At 37.0% G+C, this 20,506-nt stretch overlaps 1 protein-coding gene across 3 annotated transcripts in view; it reads left to right on the top strand.

The window, feature by feature from the left end:
* tgo (Aryl hydrocarbon receptor nuclear translocator homolog tgo) overlaps window positions 1–20,506 on the top strand; it is a 535,800-nt gene that overhangs the window by 391,501 nt on the left and 123,793 nt on the right. For all 3 annotated transcript variants that reach the window (XM_090371458.1, XM_090371450.1, XM_090371441.1), the window contains 2 exons: window positions 9,107–9,186; window positions 15,238–15,330. In XM_090371458.1, coding sequence (XP_090227584.1) covers window positions 9,107–9,186; window positions 15,238–15,330 — 173 coding nt within the window. The remainder of the gene's footprint in view (window positions 1–9,106; window positions 9,187–15,237; window positions 15,331–20,506) is intronic.

Genomic DNA, 20,506 nt, shown 5'->3' with positions numbered 1-20,506 from the left:
TTACCAACTAGAGGAAAGTGTACATCAATAAAGGCAGCTTGCTGCCAATAATTGTAAATGACAAATGACACTCAACATATGCATATAATTAGGTTTAACGTAATTGCTGAAATTTTCCTAATTGCACAATTAACAAATTAACAGAGATTTCCAGAATTTTCAGTGGAGAAATCAAGTTAAATATTTTCAAAAACAGCTATTAGCAGTTTCAGCTGTATGGACAGAGTAGATGAAGAATATAAATTGTTAAATATTATTGGGTCTCATATGTCGTGTGGGTTTGATGTGACTGGGGTCTCATCGACAGGCTGGGTGAAATTAAAGCCAAAATGACTATATTTCAGAGTGGTTCTCCATAGAAGCTTAGCATGGCACAATACACTGAGTGATCACTGAATTATGACCACCTACCTAATACTTCGTAGGTCCTCCTTTTGCCCTCAGTACAGCAGCTAGGGAAGGCCTCCATTGCCGAGTGGTCAGGAGCGGGAGTGCAGTAGCACATGCTCCTTCAAGCCTAATACTTCGTAGGTCCTCCTTTTGCCCTCAGTACAGCAGCTAGGGGAGGCCTCCATTGCCGAGTGGTCAAGAGTGGGAGTGCAGTAGCACATGCTCCTTGAGTAGACCGGGGTTCAAGCCCCTGACTGCTAAATACAGTTGATCTGCCAACCCGGACTGGACCAGCGTGGCAGATTATGGTCCATTGAGGAGGCTTCCATCCTGCAGTGGGTTGATAATGGCTGCAGTTTTTTTTTTTTTTACAGCAGCTATCTGACATGGCATTGATTCAACAAGATGTCAGAAGCATTCAGGAGGTATGGCCAATAAATCTGTGTGTAATGCGGTCAGCAGTGCAGTTATGGAGGTGATTGGTGTATCCAGACATCTGATATGCCTTTCCATAGTGTCCCACAAGTGCTCTATGGGATTGATATCGGAGGAGTTCAGAGGCCAATCAATATGTTGGAAGTCAGAACTGTGTTCCTCAAACCATTCCTACAACAAGTGCCCGATAGTTTGGCGTATTGTCATCTTGGAAAACACCATCACCATTCAAGAAAAAGTGTAATATAGCGGGGTATTTACAGTCAGCAAGCAGTTGACGATAGCAGAAGCCACTGATACGTTGTTCCACATGCACCAGGGGTCCAAGTTCCTGCCAGTGAAACATGCCCCACACCATACAACCACCTCCATCGGCCTGCATTTTTGATACCATGCATGATGGATGAGGAGCATGTTGTTGATGCCAAATCCATACACGACCATCCACGGTGGGGAGTAAATAACGAGACTCATCCGACCAGCACACCTTCCAGTCTAACGTCTAACTTGCATGCTCTTTGCACCAGGTGAGTCTTTTACACCGATGAACCTTGGTTAGGAGAGGATGCAGTAGAGGTCATCTGCTGGTATAGCCCATACATGCGTGCAAGCATGCAACCCATGGTAGGCGCCTCCGTAGCCAGGTGGGAAGGGGCAACAGTGCGTAGCACACGCTTATTGATTAGACCAGGGTTCAAGCCCATCACCACCAAATACGGAGGATGCGAAAGGTCAGGGAATGACCACCGCATATCCCGGAGCAATATGGCCTTAGTTGCTAATACTCCTAAAAACCAAACAACAACAACAACAGCAACCCATGGTCATGGCAGATATTGTTCTGGATTGGCCCATGTTGTATTGGATAGTCAACTCTTCAACAGTGCTGCACTTGTACGAGTCGTCGGACCCGGCGCTTACCTCTAACATCAACCTTTTGCTGACCTTTGCAGTTTGCCATCAGGTCATTGTTTGACCATTTTGACACCAGTCCTGATACACTTTAACTACAGTGGCTCTCGAACATCCCACCGGTTCAGTCGTTTGGGAAATCGAGGCACCAGCTTGTCAAATACCCACAGTCTGTCCTTTATCAAAATCCAATAAATCCTTCCTTTTACCCATCATGCTCTGAATTTTACTACCTACTGAACCACTGACACCTTATCTATGCTACGTAGGTTGACTAACTCCGCACTCTCATACTTCATGTGGTCAACGGGTCGCATTCAGTTTTCATAGGGGTGGTCATAATTCAGTGATCACTCAGTGTATATCACTATCTGTCACTTGGCTTGTTTGGAGATGGCTTAGTTCCATTTCCATCAACAACTGGAGGAATTTCTAAAGTCCTCATCAGTTGAGGCTGTAGTTAGCCAAACTCAGTTGGAGGGAGTAGGGAATCCTTATGAGTTACTTCAGGTTTTTAAATCTGCACAGCATGCAGATGGACTGTGAACGCCCAGTTCTACAAACAATAAATTGAGCAATATGCTGAGATGCCATTAAATAATAATATATTTCAGAGTAAGCAATGTGAGACAAAACCAAAAATGTCTTTGAAACAAAAAAAGAAAGAAGATAAATAATAATTGCATATATCATTCAAAATAAATGTATTTATAAGAAACAAACACAAAGATAAGGTAAGGACTAAAATTTATATTTTTTAAATTAAAAAAAAAATAAAAAAGTTCGTGTAAATATTGTCCTAGCTATAATAAAATCAGCCAAAATGTGACAGTTACTTTTCCCAGTTGTACACAGTGCTGTAGTCATAAAATTAATATAAGGTATTACCTGTGAATCTTACAAAATGGGCAGAGAGTATACTGTGCATATTAGGCTTGTTAATGGAATTAATTTTGGTCGCACAGAATGAATCAAGTGATTCTTCAATGTAATATTCTGTATTTTGGTAATCAGCATATGAAAAACTTCTGGTAGTCAATGAAATTAAATTTTTATGTTTGTTTTTTTCAGATCTTTCAAAAACCATAAGGTATATGCTCTGCACCTAAAAAAAAAAATCCTGAGGGTATATGGCGTATACCCTCCACTACAGCCCTGATTGTACATTCTGCATCTGAAATAAAGAATGAAAACCAGTTTTATAAATGTGAATTTTGACTCAGTATTTTCTGTTTCAAAGTTTTTGACTAAGAGTACAAAGAAAAAGTGGCTAATTTTGACACTTATTCTCATCTCATTTTTCATCTTATGACTAATATTTCATCGGGTTTCTCTTCTTAGCATTTCAAAATAGGCAATGTGAGTGGATACTTACTGGTAATTCTTGAGCATATAAACTCAACAACTCATAAGAAGTAGTATACACATCAACCTTTTTTTGCACTGTAGAACCACTTTGTTTCCCTCATGGTAACTTAATATTGCCTTTCAAGAAAAGTTTCTTTCCAAATTTCTGTATTAAAATCTCAATTCCCATTGAATGTGCTAAAAGGCATCCAGGATTGCCCATTTAAAAGTTAGCATTAGCATTAGTAGAGGCATTTGATGCAAGAAAACAAGCTTATGCAGCATCAGCCAAAAAAAAAAAAAAAAAAACCCACTTCCACTTCACCCCTCTGTTCGTTCAAAATACCTGTCCAGCTGAGCCTTAAACTTATTTAGGCTATCAACCTCCACCACAAGGAATGGAAGTCTGTTCCACCAACCAACCACCCGCTGGCTAAAAGCAAATTTCCGCACGTCTATCTTACATCTGTCTTTCCTCAATTTGAATTTATGCCCTCTCAGGTGATTATTCTGAGCGAGAGGAAGAATCCCATCAGCATTGAGCATGCTTAAACCATTCAAGGCTTTATACACCTCTATCAGATCACCTCGCTGGTGCCTAGTCTCCAGACACTGTAATTTGCAAAACTTAAGCCTTTCTTCGTAAGAGCACCCCTTTGTTCCATTCACTAATCTTGTTGCCCTTCTCTGTACTCGTTCCAGCAACTCTACATCCTTCTTGAAATGAGGCCTCCAGACCTGTATACAGTACTCTAGGTGTGGCCTGACCATTGCCTTATACAATGGAATAATCACCTCCTTATCCCTGCTGGAAAAATTCCTGTATATCATTGACAATACTTCATGAGCTACTCTTGCAGCCCGTCTGCACTGCTCAGAGAATTTCATATCTGCCTGCACAACCACCCCCAAGTCCCTTTCATTCTCTACCACTGTCAGTGTAGTACCACAGAGTTGATATGTTGCTCTGGGGTTGCTGTTTCCCATGTGTAGTACTTTACATTTGTCAATGTTAAACTTCATTTGTCACCTCTCAGCCCATCTGCTCAACCTTTCCAGATCCTGTTGCAGCAGCATAGTGTCAGTAGTGTCCTTGACAACCCTGCCAACCTTTGTATCATCTGCAAACTTGGACATTAAGCTTGATATACCAACATACCAAGTTAATAGTGTTCACAGCAGTATTTCTATTTCAGCTCTATACCACTGCCAATTGTCAGTGTTATCACTGCTTACATTAGATTTTTAGAGGTACCAGCATATCATTGCTCTTCTCTTCTTATTCAAAATATGTTCTTTATTTAACAACCAAAGTGACCATAGTTTTTCTCTGAGGGTTATCCCAAAAATAATGCACATTTTACACATGCTCCTCACTCCAATATGCTTGCACAATTGATACTTATCAACATAATAATCTGAGGTTTAACCTCAACATTAGTGTTCTTGAAACAGTGTTCTTGCATTGAATGTGTTTGTAGAGGCTTTTAAAATTGATGGTGATATTACTTCTGGTCAGATTACAGTTTCACATCAGAGATGTTTTATCAGAATTGAATCTTTATGTGGGTGGACACCAACACAAATCAATGAATTGTTGCAGAAACTGTGTTGAGTCAGCAGTAGATCATAGCACAAGTTCACATTGGTCTCAAAGGTTTCATACTCATACTCACCAGATGTCCTGAGCTGGATATCATCATTCTTTTCTTGGTGATTCCCTTCTACTTCTCTCTCTCTCTCTCTCTGAAAGGGTAATTCAGAATTTTTTTTTTTTTTTTTTTTGGCTGGTGCAGCATAAGCCTTAGGCTTCCTTGCACCATATGGCTAATAATACAGTAATACCCCAACTTACGTGAACTCGGAGTTACGCGGTTCTTGATTTTTTCATTTGGTGTATACCTAAAATTACCTTACCAGTGATTTGGAAGTCAAATCATAAAGCTTGGGTGACAGCTTCCGTTTTTGAGGACTGGTTTGGTCACCACTTCATACCCAAAGTCGAACGTTATTGCAAGTCTAAACAGATTCCATTTAAAGTGATGCTTCTTATTGACAGTGCACCCGGTCACCCTCCTGCCACCCTAATTAATTTTGACCCACGTGTGAAAGTTGTGTTTTTGCCTCCAAACACAACCAGCTTGCTTCAACCGATGGACCAGGGAGTCATCAAAACATTCAAGGCTTACTACACGAGGCGTTCGTTTGCACGTCTGAATGAAGCTATGAGACAAAATAGTGAGATATCTGTTAAAGACTTTTGGAAACAATTCAATGTTTTAGATGCCATAAGACTCATTGAAGAATCTTGGGATGAAATTCACAAAAAACATTGAATGGTCTCTGGAAGAAACTTTGTTCATTTTTTTTCAAAAACGAGACGAAAACAACGCCAGAAACTGATCATGTCGCTCATGTGATAGAAGAAGTTGTTAATCTTGCGAGGCAATTACATTTGGAAGTCAATGGTGATGATGTCAACAAGCTGTTGGATTCACATAGTCAGAAGCTGACAATGAATGAGCTTATAGGGATGTGTGAGCAAAACGTCACTGAAGTATCCGACACTTCAGACCCAGTTCCACCAGAAATGCACATGACAATTGCAAGTTTGACAGAAGGTCTCAGCTCATTTGAAAAGATCTTAAAAATTTTAGAACACATAGACTCCAACGAAGAACGCGTTATAGCTACAAAGCAAGGAGTAAAAAAATTAACTTGCTACGAAGAAATTCTGCATGAAAAAAAGAAGGCGCTGTGTCGTCAGACGAATTTGTTAGAATTTATGAAGCCATCGACATCGAAATAACTTTTTTACATAACTCATTTATTTTTTTAATACATATTTTGTATTAATATGTATAAATAACTGCAATTTTTATAAAATATTTTTCTTCTAAACTAGTGTTTTTGTTAGTCCTTGGTCCCAATTAAACAAAATTTATATGTATTTATATGCAAAGTTTACCCCGACTTACGTGAATTCGACTTAAGCGATTTTCGTCGGACCCACCTATTGCATAACTTCGGGGTATTACTGTAATAATAATAACAAAAATGTCTTGAAGACAAACAGTGTTTAGGTAGACCAAGACCATCTGAGGACAACACATCAGCAGTCATTATTACCACCATTTTGGAAGAAGAGACATGTATGACCTATGAAAAAATTGAATCTGGAATACCAAAGTGAAAGGTTGCCACCTGATGGATTCCACATTTGCTATCACATGAACAATGAGAAAAGCATAAAGAAATTGCAACACAGTTACACACACACTACCAACAAGAAAGTGAAGAGTTTTTGAAATGCATTGTTGCTGTTGATGAGACATGGACACACAACTTTAAACCTGAACTGAAATGGCAATCAACTTATTGGAAGCATCCATCTTCACCAAAACTCCTCGAAATGTCACCAACAACAATCAAAGATGAATGCCATGATGGTTATGAGAGCATTATTGCTGCCAGTCATGTGCCACTTGGAAGATTGCATCTGGAGACTACTATGCAATATTTCTTCATCAGAAATTATGCCTGAAAATTTGTAAGAAGTAACTACAGAAGTTGGAAGCTAGTGTGCTTATACACCATAACAGTGCAAGGCATATCAGTCTTGGTATATCAGTCTATACCAAGCCTGGCCATATGCAGCTTGCCAGATGGGTTTTATACTGACTACGTCCGTGGGCAATCATTTGCTAGCTGCACTAGACACAATAAACAATGACTTCATCTCGACTTCTCGAAGTACGCCGATGAAATAAAAACAATTTCAGCAGCGTTTCATAGCCGTTTCTCAGAACTCGCAAAATATGAGAGTGTTTGAGATATTTTGTTCTCCATTTCACATTGACATTTCCACTGTCCCTGTAACTCTGCAGATGGAAGTAACTGATTTACAGAGCAACAATGAATTAAAACACATTCATGCCACAACATCAAAAATCAACTTTTACAACACATATGTGACAGCAGGTAAATCTCAAGCTTAATAACAGACAAAAATCTGGAAAATCAATTAATATGTGCAACTACCAATATTGAAGTAGATTTTAAAAAATTGAGTGATCACAACGAAAAGCAAATATCTCATTGATGTAGATATGTAATAAAAATGAATGAATAAAATAAATTTTTATGGCATTCTGATTTTTTATTTTAAAAATATTGTTTTATTTTATGTGTGGCCTGCCAAAAATTGTAGTTCGTCAAGGTGCCTCGCAGAACAATTTAGGTTGGCCAGGCCTGGTCTATACAGCTTGTTTTCACTGGTGGGAAGCACTACACCTCTTCTCTTCCCTTATATTTGTCCATGTAATGGTCCCTTGAAAGAACCATTACATGGACAAAGATCTCTTTCTTTAGAAGCATTGTGCTCCTATAAACTTATGCAGACAGTTAAACGGCATTTAGAAAATAGCTGAATGTTGGGAAGCAGTTGTAAGGTGTGAAGGAGAATTAATTTGAATTTAATTAATTAATTTAAGTTAACCACTTAGCATTAGCAGAGGCATATGATGCAAGAAAGCAAGCTTATGCAGCATCAGCCAAAAAAAAAAAAAAAAAAAACTTCCACTTCACCCCACCGTTTGTTCAAAATACCTGTCCAGCTGAGCCTTAAATTTATTTAGGCTATCAACTTCCACAACAAGGGATGGAAGTCTGTTCCACCAACCAACTATCTGCTGGCTAAAGGCAAATTTTCACACATCTATCCTACATCTGTCTTTCCTCAATTTGAATTTATGCCCTCTCAGGTGATTATTCTGAGCGAGAGGAAGAATCCCATCAGCATTGAGCATGCTCAAACCATTCAATGCTTTATATACCTCTATCAGATCACCTTGCCGGTGCCTAGTATCCAGACATTGTAATTTTCAAAACTTAAGCCTTTCTTCGTAAGTGCAACCCTTTGTTCCATTGACTAATCTTGCCCTTCTCTGTACCCATTCCAGCAGATCTACATCCTTCCTGAAATGAGGCCTCCAGACCTGTATACAGTACTCAAGGTGTGGCCTGACCATTGCCTTATACAAGGGAATAATCACCTGCTTATCCCTGCTAGAAAAATTCCTGTATATCATTGACAAGACACCATGAGCTACTCTTGCAGCCCGTCTGCACTGCTCAGAAAACTTCATATCTGCCTGCACAACTATTCCCAAGTCCTTTTCATTCTCTATCACTGTCAGTGTAGTACCACAGAGTTGATACATTGCTCTGAGGTTACTGTTTCCATTTTTATGTAGTACTTTACATTTGTCAATGTTGAACTTTATTTGCCACCTCTCAGCCCATCTGCTCAACCTTTCCAGATCCTGTTGCAACAGCATAGCATCAGTAGTGTCCTTAACAACCCTGCCAACCTTTGTATCGTCTGCAAACCTGCAAGCTTGATATACCATCATCAATATTATTTATAAATACAGAAAACAATAATGGACCCAACACTGAACCCTGAGGGACTCCACTAATGACATTAGTCCACGATGAGCAGTGTCCATTGATTACCACTCTCTGTCTTCTCCCCCTCAACCACCCCTTTATCCATAGCAGCAATTTGCCTCCAATGTCACACTGCTCCAATTTGTGTAGCAGTCTTCCATGTGCAACAGTATCAAAAGCCTTTCTAAGATCCAAGTATATAATATCAAAGTTATTCCCTGCATCCAGCTCTTTTGTGACTGCATCATAGTATCCAATTAAAATTGGTCAGGCAAGACTTCCCCTTCACAAAACCATGCTGAAGCTATAACTGAAGTCTTGTCTAGATGATCCTGCAGTGCTTCTTTAACTAGTGCCTCCATTAATTTTCCTGGAACAGAACACTTTTGTGCATTGCTTTTGGAATAATCTTCGTATATAGGGTGTAAATGTGATAGTTTTCATTATATTTCATATTTTTCATCATGTTTCAAACATCATTCTGAAAAGCATTGAAGGCTTTTGTAATAAATGTTTATAATAAACATTCTAAAATTTATATTTTACTGGATTATTATTTAATTTGTTACAGGGACAGGAAATACCAGTAGTGATGGGACTTATAAGCCTTCTTTTCTAACAGACCAGGAGTTAAAACATCTCATTTTAGAAGTAAGTTTTCATCCTGTACTTTTTTATAGTTGTTCAGCATACAAGAAGTTTAAATATATATAATTTCAAAATAGATGATTTACTGTTAATAGTTTATGCAAATTTTGATTTTGCAATATTGGCTGCAGCATATCAGAGCTTAATTCTTGAGCTATATTAATATTTAGTCATATTACTAAATGATATTGAAATACCTGCATTTATTCCCTCAAAATCTGAGCTCTGCCTGATTTCATTTATTATGTATATTCGGTAGTGTTATCCTAAAATATCTTATTTGTTGAATGATAAGATGCACCCAAATTTTAGGAGAATATTGGAAAAATTATTATATTGCATATATTTGAAATTCAAATTCACAGATAAAATTATCATTTTCTCAGCTGGAGGAAGACCAAAATTCCTTTCAGCTGGCCTGTTTCTATATTCTTTGGCATAATTTAACACCTTCAATATGAAGCCAACCTACTATGTATGAAAACCTCTGTATACGAAACAGCAGTGTACAAAAACCTCTGTATACGAAACAGCAATGTATGAAAACCTCTTCTGCCTTGTATTACTCATTTTGTGAGGACTGCAAAGTTATTAAAAATTAAAACTGCTGTACTGCATGAAACACAAACACATGAAATACTAGAGAATAGTTTTTCCTCTATTCACTGGCGTTTTTATTTATTTTTATTATTGTTTTTTATCATTATTTTTTTCCTTTTATTATTATTATGTTTAGATAGTATGAATCAGAGCTGTAATGCTCAATATGTTCTACGTTGATATTAATATTTGTATATTTATTTTATTTTTTTGGTAATTGGAGATTTTTGACAGTGAAACAAAAGCCTGTAGTTTTCCTGTACAATACCATTAATACTAATCTAATAATAAATAGAATAAAAAGAATACATAAAGAAGAAACAAAAAGAAAAAATAAATTGAAATAAAAATAAAGAATAAATAGAAATAGAAAAGTATATTATCATAAAATGCACATGACCTTGGTATTACCAAGGATCAATAATAAACAGTCTGTGCAAAATGCATGCCAAGAAATAAAGATAAAAAAAAAAAAAAAAAAAAGATTAAAAATTAATGAATGTAGAATGAATTTAATAAATTTATGTAGTTAAGAGTAAAAGAAGATCTATGTGTGGAAGGATACAAGTAGTAGCCATGTGGTTTATGGTCATCTGTCTTGTGCATTCTTGGTGGTTGACTCTTGATAACAACACTTATGTTAGTGCATTATATAACAATATACGTTTCTATATTTATTTATATATACATATATTTTTTTTTTTTTGTTTTTTTTTTTATGCATACCGTGATTTCTTTCTTTCCTTTTTTTTTTCCTTTCCCCCCATATATTTCTTTTTTGCCCTTTTTCTGTACCTCTTTGCTCTGTTACTTATATTTCTTGTTGTTACCCCGCACACACACACCCGCTGCATTTACTTACCTAGGCCTTGTGTGTACTAGGGTGTGGCCGCATTAGCACTAGTTGGTCTAGGCATAACTTATACTTTTTATTTTAAGTGTAGTTATGTCGTTTTTGACTTTTTCTTTTGGTTGGTCATCTTAGTTTACCTTAACACGTTCATCTTGCCTATATAGCTCTGTTTATCGTCTAGTGGTTTTTTTTATAGGACAATCTCATATACCCTCAAAAAATGTAGAGTAAGAATATTTCATCTACTCTGCACTTCTCGCAGTGTGGACTGTAGCGTTGTTTTTATCGGGTAATCATGCAGTTGATTACTCGACACCGCAATTAACCTCTAATCATGTCTTAACATTTAGCTTTAGTGGTTGCATGTGAGGTTTTGGCAGAGAATGAGAAACTCCTATGGTGCAAACATAATAAAGTTTAATACAAGAGAAAGTAAATCTTACATAGATATAAATTCATCAAATCATTACGATAATAATAGGATCATGGTCTTTGGAATTATCATTCTTAAACACAGCAGTTATTAGTTACAAGATTATAAGAGGCTAGAAAGAATCAATCTTTTCATTTTCATGTTTTCATACTATACCTTTTCAACTAACTCACCCAACTTAAGATATTCCTTTAGCTTGAGTAGCTAATGCTCCTTGATACTCCATTACTTCGGGCGATTCTCTCTGTTGCCTTAACAGGGGATCGCAGTATTTTCTCCTCCGTTCTCGGTCGCTGGTTCTACTCCCTCTTTCTAGCCCGTCACCACCAAATACGGAGGATGCGGAAAGGTCAAGGAATGACCACCGCATATCCCGGAGCAATATGGCCTTAGTTGCTAATGCTCCTAAAAACCAAACAAACAAACAAACAAACTCTCTCTTTCTTCGGTAGCCTTTTTGCTCTTCACGTTCTCTGTCTTCTCTCCTCCCTTCTCCCGAGGACCCGCTTTAATACCCCTTGTTTTCCCCTATTGTTTAGACAATTCCCTTTCTTTTATCGGAGAACTCCACGTCCTCGCACATTCGGACTCTACGTCAAGGAACACTTCATCTTAAGGAGCGCAGTGATCATCATCTCTAGATTACGCCATGCCATGTATCAAACATTCTGGCCACACGTGTAGACACTTCACCAGCTCCTTATTAGGAAAATGAAGAGTCTCTAGCTTACATATTCACCGAGTTTATGATGCTCGGAGGAATCTACCATATCCGTTCACACGGGTGTCTGTACCTCGTTCTCTCTGATTTACCCTCTCCCCCCTTTCTGTCATCATCATTTGCATGTCCAGCTAAGCGCATCTCTCCTGTGTTTATAGAAATCTAACCCGTAAGTGGCTCCCAAGATAGCATCGCCGGCCAGCAACTGCAGGCTTCTGTAGAGTTTTAGATAGGATTTCTTTTTACATAGTTGCTGTGGCTAATTTCGCCATCTTTTTAGACGCCATTATAACAGGTTCCAATTGAAAGATTTAAGGACATTTAACTTGCTTTAATACTCAGTTTTAATAACTCTAAAATTGTTAATAAACGAAGTTTTGGATAATAACTAAATAGGGGAATTATGAGAAATTAAAATTAATATACTTATTATGGATTTAAAGGGAAAGGCGGAATTAGCACTGCAGCATTGTCTTATATATACGTACAATTAGACATGAAATTCTTTTCATGTCTAATTCTATGTATATATAAGACACTGCATGTATGATTAGACATGACATATAATACATATATACAATTAGACATGAAGTTCTTTGAGCAGTGCAGAGATGGGCTTCTAGGACAGATTAAAGCTAATTTCTTTTATTAATCTCTACAGTATAAATCAAGATTTTGCTTTAAAACCGAATTTAATTCCTGACTGTTGGTGACATGTTTTCCTATTATATTAAAGTCATGAACTAATCCATAATTATGACAGCATCTTTGGACTCAGGGGAGATCCCCATTGACTGGAGATGTGCAAATGTATCTCCCACAAAGGGGGGGGGGATCTAAGGGTGACACGAGTAATTACAGACCTATTAGTTTGACTTCTGTTCTGGAGAAAATAATGGAGTTACTGATTAAAGATACATTGCAGGATCATCTAGACAAGACTGCAGTAATAATTCAGACAGAGCATGGGTTTGTTAAGGGAAAGTCATGTCTGACAAATTTGATTAGATACTATGATGTGGTTACAAAGGAACTGGATGCAAAAAATAATTTTTATATCATATACTTGGATTTCAGGAAAGCTTTTGACACTGTTGTGCATGGAAGACTACTGTACCAATTGAAGCAGTATGGTATTGAGGGTAAGTTGCTACAGTGAAAAGGATGGTTGAGTGGGAGAAGACAGAGAGTGGTAATCAATGGACGCTGCTTTTTGTGGACTAATGTTATTAGTGGAGTCTCCCAAGGTTCAGTGTTGGGCGCAATGTTGTTTTGTATAGTTATCAATGATATTGATAAAGGTATGTCAGGCTTAATATCAAAGTTTGCAGATGATACAAAGGTTGGTCAGGTTGTTAATGACAGTAATGGCAGTGTGCTACTGCAACAGGATCTAGAACATTTGGGCAGATGGGCTGAGAAGTGGCAACTGAAGTTTAACATTGACAAATGCGAAGTACTGCATATGGGTAGAAGTAACCCCGAGAAACATACCAACTGTGTGGTACTACACTTAGGGTGGTAGAAAATGAAAAAGACCTGGACGTAATTGTGCAGTCAGATATGAAATTTTCTGAACAATGCAGACAGGCTGCCAGAGCAGGTCATGGATATACAGGAATTTTGCTTGTAGGGAAAAAGAAGTGATTATTCCTTTGTATAAGGCAATGGTCAGGCCACACCTTGTGTCCTGCTTACAGGTCTGGAGGCCTCATTTTAGGAAGGATATAGAGTTGCTTGAGCAAGTACAGAGAAGGGCAACAAGATTGGTAAGGAGAACAAAAGGGTGGTCTTACGAAGAAAGGCTTAAGTTCTGCAAATTGCAAGTGACTGGAGACTAGGCACCTGTGAGGTGATCTGATTGAGGTGTATAAAGCCTTGAATGAGTTGAGCAGGCTCAGTTCTAATGGGATTCTTCCTCTTGCTCAGATTACAAACCTGAGGGGGCATAAATTCAAATTGAGGAAAGACAGTTATAGTCAAATGTGTGGAAGTTTGCCTTTAGCCAGCAGGTAGTTGATTGCTAGAACAAACATTTAGAGAGAATAGATGTGCGAAATCTGTGGTTTTTTTTTTTTTTTTTGGCTGATGCTAAGTAAGGCTGGTTTCTTGTGTCGCATTCCTTGATTACTACTACTATTGTTCTTTAACCAAAGTCATCTTCAGTTCCTCTCTTTCTTTTCTTTTAACTTTATTATTTGGTGAAGTAAATACTCCAATAAATCCTTATTTTTGATTTTATTCTGTTTATTTGCCTTTTTGAGACTCCTGGAGGAGCAGCAACCATTTCTTCATGTTGTTTTACCAGAATAATAAAATTTTATATTTCAGACTTTTTTTCATAATACTTAAGCATATTAGAAACAATCCCTTGTCCTTGGCTCTGTGGACTCTTTTGTTTTATACATGAGGACATTATTTAAATTTCTAGAATTAGTTCAAACAAATGAACGTGCAGGAAGCAGATTAAATCATCTAATCTTGAGCTCTTACTGCTTCTGATCTGTATATTTTTGCGTAATTGTTTCGCTAATAGTTAATGTGTGTGTGTGTGCAGGTCCACTTGCCAATCTATTCGAAAAACTAATATCACACTACTGTAATATTGCATTACCAGTTTAAACCTCTAAAGATGTATAATAATGCATTTATGTACTAAGTGGCAAAGAGGAAGTGGCACCAAATAAATTTGTAATTTTTTTTTATGTTGTACATTTATGATAAACTGGTTCTTTTTACTAAGCAAGAAAGATGTGTTAATGACACTTTTCTATATGAATAATTTTATTTAGTTTATTGGTGTGCAGAGGACATCTGGTACAATTAGGCTCAAAACAATCCCATTAACTAAATAAAATTGGCTACATTATAGATTCTGATATTAAAATCCATCTTCAGGTCTGGATTTTTGTGTACAATCTGGTATAATTTGGTCTCTCATGGTCAAGTAATAAAACTTTTCCGAAACTCAAAAATCAGATTTCAGTATTAAAATTGTTATGAAAAACATTTTGTACATATTTCTAGCAATTAAAAAGGGGAAAAAAAAAAAAAAAAAAAGATTCTAGCAAATCTGAAACATAGCCAGTTTTATTTATTTATTTGTATTGTTTGATTATACCACTTGTCCTTTGTTTGCATGCTAATAAATGAATTAAAATACTTTACATGAAAATGTCTGTATTACATCTCTCTTACTTAGCAGTATTCCATGTAATGTCCTTCTCAAGTTTAATTAAGGAATCTTGTGTTATTATAATAAACTAAATAAAATATTTGTATATAAGTTGTACCTTTTATAGCCATTTTAAAGAAAGTTAAAAAATAAAAAAATCCTCATTAAAATGAGAATTTTTTATTTAAAATTTTGTGTATGCCTTATTCAGAAATTTTTTACTAAACAATTATTTTTGTAAAAAAAACATTCCTTTTTAAACTACTTTTTAGGCTGCAGATGGGTTCCTTTTTGTAATAGCTTGTGATACTGGAAGAATTATTTATGTATCAGATTCTGTTGCTCCTGTACTTAACCAAGCTCAGGTATTAAATTTTAACCATTGTTGTTGTTGTTTTTTTATCTTGTGATATACACCAGATAAAAAAAAAACGCTAGTGTTTTCATAAAGAAAAAAAATTAATGACCATCAATATTTTTATTATCTCTATATGACAGATAATATCTGAATGTGACACAATATCTGTAGTGATAAAATACTATATTTTTTTTTTACTATAATGATAAAATAGAACTTAATTACATAAAAATTGTCAGTTATGCAAATTTAAGTTGTTTTCATGTTTAAGTTTTGTCATACGTAAGCTGCACTTTGACTCTACCAGTATGGCTTAAGTGCTTAAAAACCAACGACAGCAACTATCAGTAGACCTGTTTGAAAAGTTTACTTTTTCTGTGGAAAAGTCCTCTTTGGGTAAAATTCATGGCAAATGCAATTTAAGATTTGGAAATAATTCAGCCTGTAACCATAGAAAACTATAATCACAAGCTTTTAGTCATCTCTTCTTGAGCACATATCTGAGCACTTTGTGTGTTTACATTCAACAAAGATCAAGACTTGGCTGTACATGCCATCTTTGTTACAGTTACTGTCAGCTCCTGGAGGTAATATATCTGGTTCCTACAAAATCACTCGGCTGTAGAAGACTCTCTCTCTCTCTCACTCACTCACTCACTCTCTCTCTCTCTCTCTCTCTCTCTCTCTCTCTCTCTCTCTCTCTCTCTCTCTCTCTCTCTCTCTCTCTCTCTCTCTCCCTCCCTCCCTACCTTCCTCCCTCCCTCCCTCCCTCCCTCCCTCCCTCCCCCTCCATCTGTAAAGGAAATGTTACACATATTTGTAAACAAGGACTACTACTATATATGGAGCATTTCGGGAGGAACCTGCCAAACTTCAAGGGTTGATTCCTTAAGTGATTTGAAGCAATGAGCAATAATTGCTAAGATGTCTACTTAGATGCGTATCTACATATGTTGTTATAATGCTTGTGTGCATCTCTCTCTCTCTCTCTCTCTCTCTCACACACACACACACACACACACACACACACACACACACACACACACACACACACACACACACACACACACACACACACACACACACGTTGGTCATTTGAAATGTAGTTTGGAGTGTCTGAAGTTCTCCAGTGCAGTGTATCCCTGTTTTTAACCTTTTTCCAACACACTAATGGTTTCATTCATAATAAAATTTTGGCGACAGCTTCATCCAGATCCTGAGCTAAGGTTAGGAGCTCAACTAATACCACTTAGCAACAATATCCGGTTCTTGGGTTTAGTACTGGACACTAAACTTACCTTTCAGGCACATATAATGCAAATGAGAACTCAGTGCATGAGAAAGATGAATATTCTCAAAGTTATCTCTTCTATGACATGGGGAGCCGATCGCTTCACACTTTTACACTTATATCGTACTTTAATAAGATCTCGACTAGATTATGGAGCCCCAGTCTATGACTCTGCGCGTAAGACAGTACTAGCCCGGCTCAATCCAGTCCAGCATAGTGCTCTGAGAATTGCTTTAGGAGCCTTTAAGACCTCCCCAGTGCAAAGTTTGTATATAGACGCCAATGAACCACCACTACATCTTAGGAGAAAAGTATTGCTCCTTAACTATGCAGCCAAACTACGTAGCCTCCCTTCTCACCCCATCTGGACATATCTGTTTGAACCTCAGTGGGAAAATTTGTATAAAAATAAACCCAATGAAAACAAACCTGCTGGTATCCGGCTACAAGAGCTAACCAAAAATTGGAACATCTGTCTAGGAAACATCTCTCAAGCTGCAGATGTATTACAAGCACCATGGACAATGTATATACCTCTTTGCGACAACTATTTTCTACAGTGGGGAAAACACTCCCTATCAAATCACAATCTTAGACAGTTACATGCGGACCATGCATTGACCAATGCTCACAGTCTTCATATATACACAGACGGATCCAAGACTGATATATCCGTGGGAGCTGCAGCAATCAGTCCTACATCCACTGTTTCTGTACAATTACCGTGTGAATGCAGTGTATTTACTGCCGAATTATATGCAATCAAAATGGCTCTAAATCTCCTTAATGATCTTTTAAATATCCAGGTCATAATATACACAGACTCTTTAAGTGCAATGAATGCCCTACAGGAAAATCGACAAATTTCCCATCCACTTCTCACACAAATCAGATCACAGTTATATCACCTCAATAAAAATAAGCTGACTGTCACTCTCTGCTGGATACCCAGCCACGTCGGAATTCCAGGAAACGAGCGTGCAGACGAAGCAGCAAAACACCCTGCTTGCGCTGATCCCATCCCAGTTCCTTTTTCTGATTACAAGCCAATCATACGGAGGATATGTACAGAGATGTGGTCTGAAAAGTGGCATAATCAGATATCAAACAAACTTCTTGAAATAAAACAAAACCCACAGCTATGGAGATCTAGTTCCCGATTAACCAGGCACGAAGAGGTCGTCCTTGCAAGAGCACGAATTGGTCATACGCACCTAACGCACCTTTTTTTACTGCTAGGAGAAGAGCCTCCTCTCTGCTCGCACTGTAGTTCTATTCTTACAGTGAAACATATCATTATTGAATGTGCACACTATGGTTCAGCTAGAATTGAATGTTTCAGATCTTTAATCAACTCACAAAAACCCTTGCAACTAGATAATATACTTGGAGATGACGCCAATCTATCAGAACTGTTTAAATACTTAAAAATGATAAACGTATACAGTCATTTCTAGAACAATTCCTTTCACATATAGACCAACAATCTAAAGTTATAGGCGCATTTTGGCCATAGCAGCCCTTGCGCCAATAAACCCCACTTCAACAACAACAACAACATAATAAAATTTTGAATATTATTCAAAATACTTGAAGCTTACCTTATCTCAGTTGTTCTAGATGTACAGGGAAAGGTTTCATATATTTTGAACTAATATTTTTATGTGATCCCAGATGCAATAGCCTAAGGAATTAAGACCAGGAGATCTAGCTAGCTATGGATAAGAATCTCTTTGAACAATCCACTGGTTGAGATAGTGACAGTTCAGATAATCAGAAACCTGTCAGAAAAAAATGCAGCAGAGCCCATCATATCAGTAAAGGAACATCCACAAAAGAGCCTTGACTGTGTCATGAGAATTACTACCACTCCATACATGCTCATTTTGTATTATTTGTTCCATCTTAAATAAACATTGCTTCATCAGTGAATGAAGTGTACCTGCACACATCAGGATTAGCAAGCACCCAACATGGAAAGTTCACTTGCAGCTCATAATGTGCCTTGTTTAGGTGCTGTACTTGTTACAAATTATGTAGATGTAAATGCAGTTTTTTTTTTTTTTTTTTGAGGGCTCTGCCCTATCCTATTTTTTCCATAAGCCCACAGTTTTTAATGTGCAAAATTAGCATTAGTAGAGGCATATGATGCAAGAAAGCAAGCTTATGCAGCATCATCCAAAAAAAAAAAAAAAATGCTCCCATTTCACCCCTCCGTTCATTCCAAATACCTGTCCAGTTCAGCCTTAAATTTATTTAGGCTATCAACTTCCACAACAAAGGATGGACGTGTGTTCCACCAACCAACTACCCGCTGGCTGAAGGAAAACTTACATATCTATCTATCCTACATCTGTCTTTCCTCAATTTGAATTTATGCCCTCTCAGGTGATTATTCTGAGCAAGAGGAAGATTCACATCAGCATTGAGCATGCTCAAACAATTCAAGGCTTTATACACCTCAATCAGATCACTTTGCAGGTGCCTAGTCTCCAGACACTGTAATTTGAAAAACTTAAGCCTTTCTTCGTAAGAGCATTCCTTTGCTCCATTCACTAATCTTGTTGCCCTTCTGTGTACTCTTTCCAACAGCTCTACATCCTTCTTAAAATGAGGCCTTCAGACCTATATACAGTACCCAAGGTGTGGCCTGACCATTGCCTTATACAAGGGAATAATCACCTCCTTATCCCTGCTAGAAAAATTCCTGTATATCATTGATAAGACACCATGAGCTACTCTTGCAGCCCATCTGCACTGCTCAGAGAACTTCATATCTGCCTGCACAGCACTTGTTCCAATACTGTATTGTACTCTTCAAATCACTTGATTTTTGAAATTTGTGATTAACACTACATTCAGATTCAACACCAAATGATCCACTTTCCTACAGATATCTGTGTGTATCAATAAAAACTTGGCAGTTTTTATTGGTACACAATGCACTCAGGAATCACCATCAGTATTCTTCAGCAGCAGCAGTTAAATTACTGGTACAAAAACCATAAATGAAGTGGATGTTTAAGGAATGGAGAAGAGTTATCAAGAAAGGTGCCATCATGAAACTATGATGGTTGACTATATCTGATGTTTGGTTCAGAGCAATCAAGGTGATTACAAAAGAAAAATACAAGATATTCATATTGACCAAAGTATTGTAGTTTATCTTCTTTGGTAGCAATTTTACTGGTTGATTTGCTGTTCCAAGATAATTTATGGCCATTCTTTGGTAAAGGGATGTTCCACTTTAGTAAGTGGATAAAACTTGAAAATGAACGTTTATTAATTGTAATAAACATTGGCATCTAAATAGTAACATATTTATAATCCATTTTTAATTTTCTGGAAAAACTAATTCCATGTTGATAATCAGGCATATGTGAAATTGTAAGAAAACTGTCAACATCAGAGTGCTACTTGTGATTATACAGGCATTTATTCTCTCCTGTCATCACTGTGGAGCACCAGTGTAAAATTTTGAGACCTAATGCTTTATCCTAATTTTAAATCTATCTGGAGAAGTGCATAGACTTTCACCCTCAGTCAGAAGAAAACAATTAAAATTGAGGTATATATAAAATGAGAACATTTATAAAAATGTATATAAAATGAGAAATGCCTAATTTTATATAAAGTGAGAAATGCCAGAACATTGAAAAATTTTATGCTGGTCTCTCCCATAAAATTTTATGGGAGAGACCAGACATTTGTCCAGCATGTCAAAATCAAGTCTCGAATAAGCCAAAATGTATAATAATGTATATATGTACTCCCTGAGTGCTTTACGTGCACTAATGGAACCCCTTGTCTTGCATTTCATGTTTTTAAAAGTTATTGTTAGTTATTGTTTGTTTGTTATTTGGTTTTTAGGAGCATTAGCAACTAAGGCTAT

This window comes from Mastigoproctus giganteus, chromosome 1, assembly GCF_048544385.1.
Source record: "Mastigoproctus giganteus isolate SK-2022 chromosome 1, ASM4854438v1, whole genome shotgun sequence".
Taxonomy (NCBI): Eukaryota; Metazoa; Arthropoda; class Arachnida; order Uropygi; family Thelyphonidae; genus Mastigoproctus; species Mastigoproctus giganteus.
This window is presented reverse-complemented; position numbering and strand designations above follow the sequence as displayed.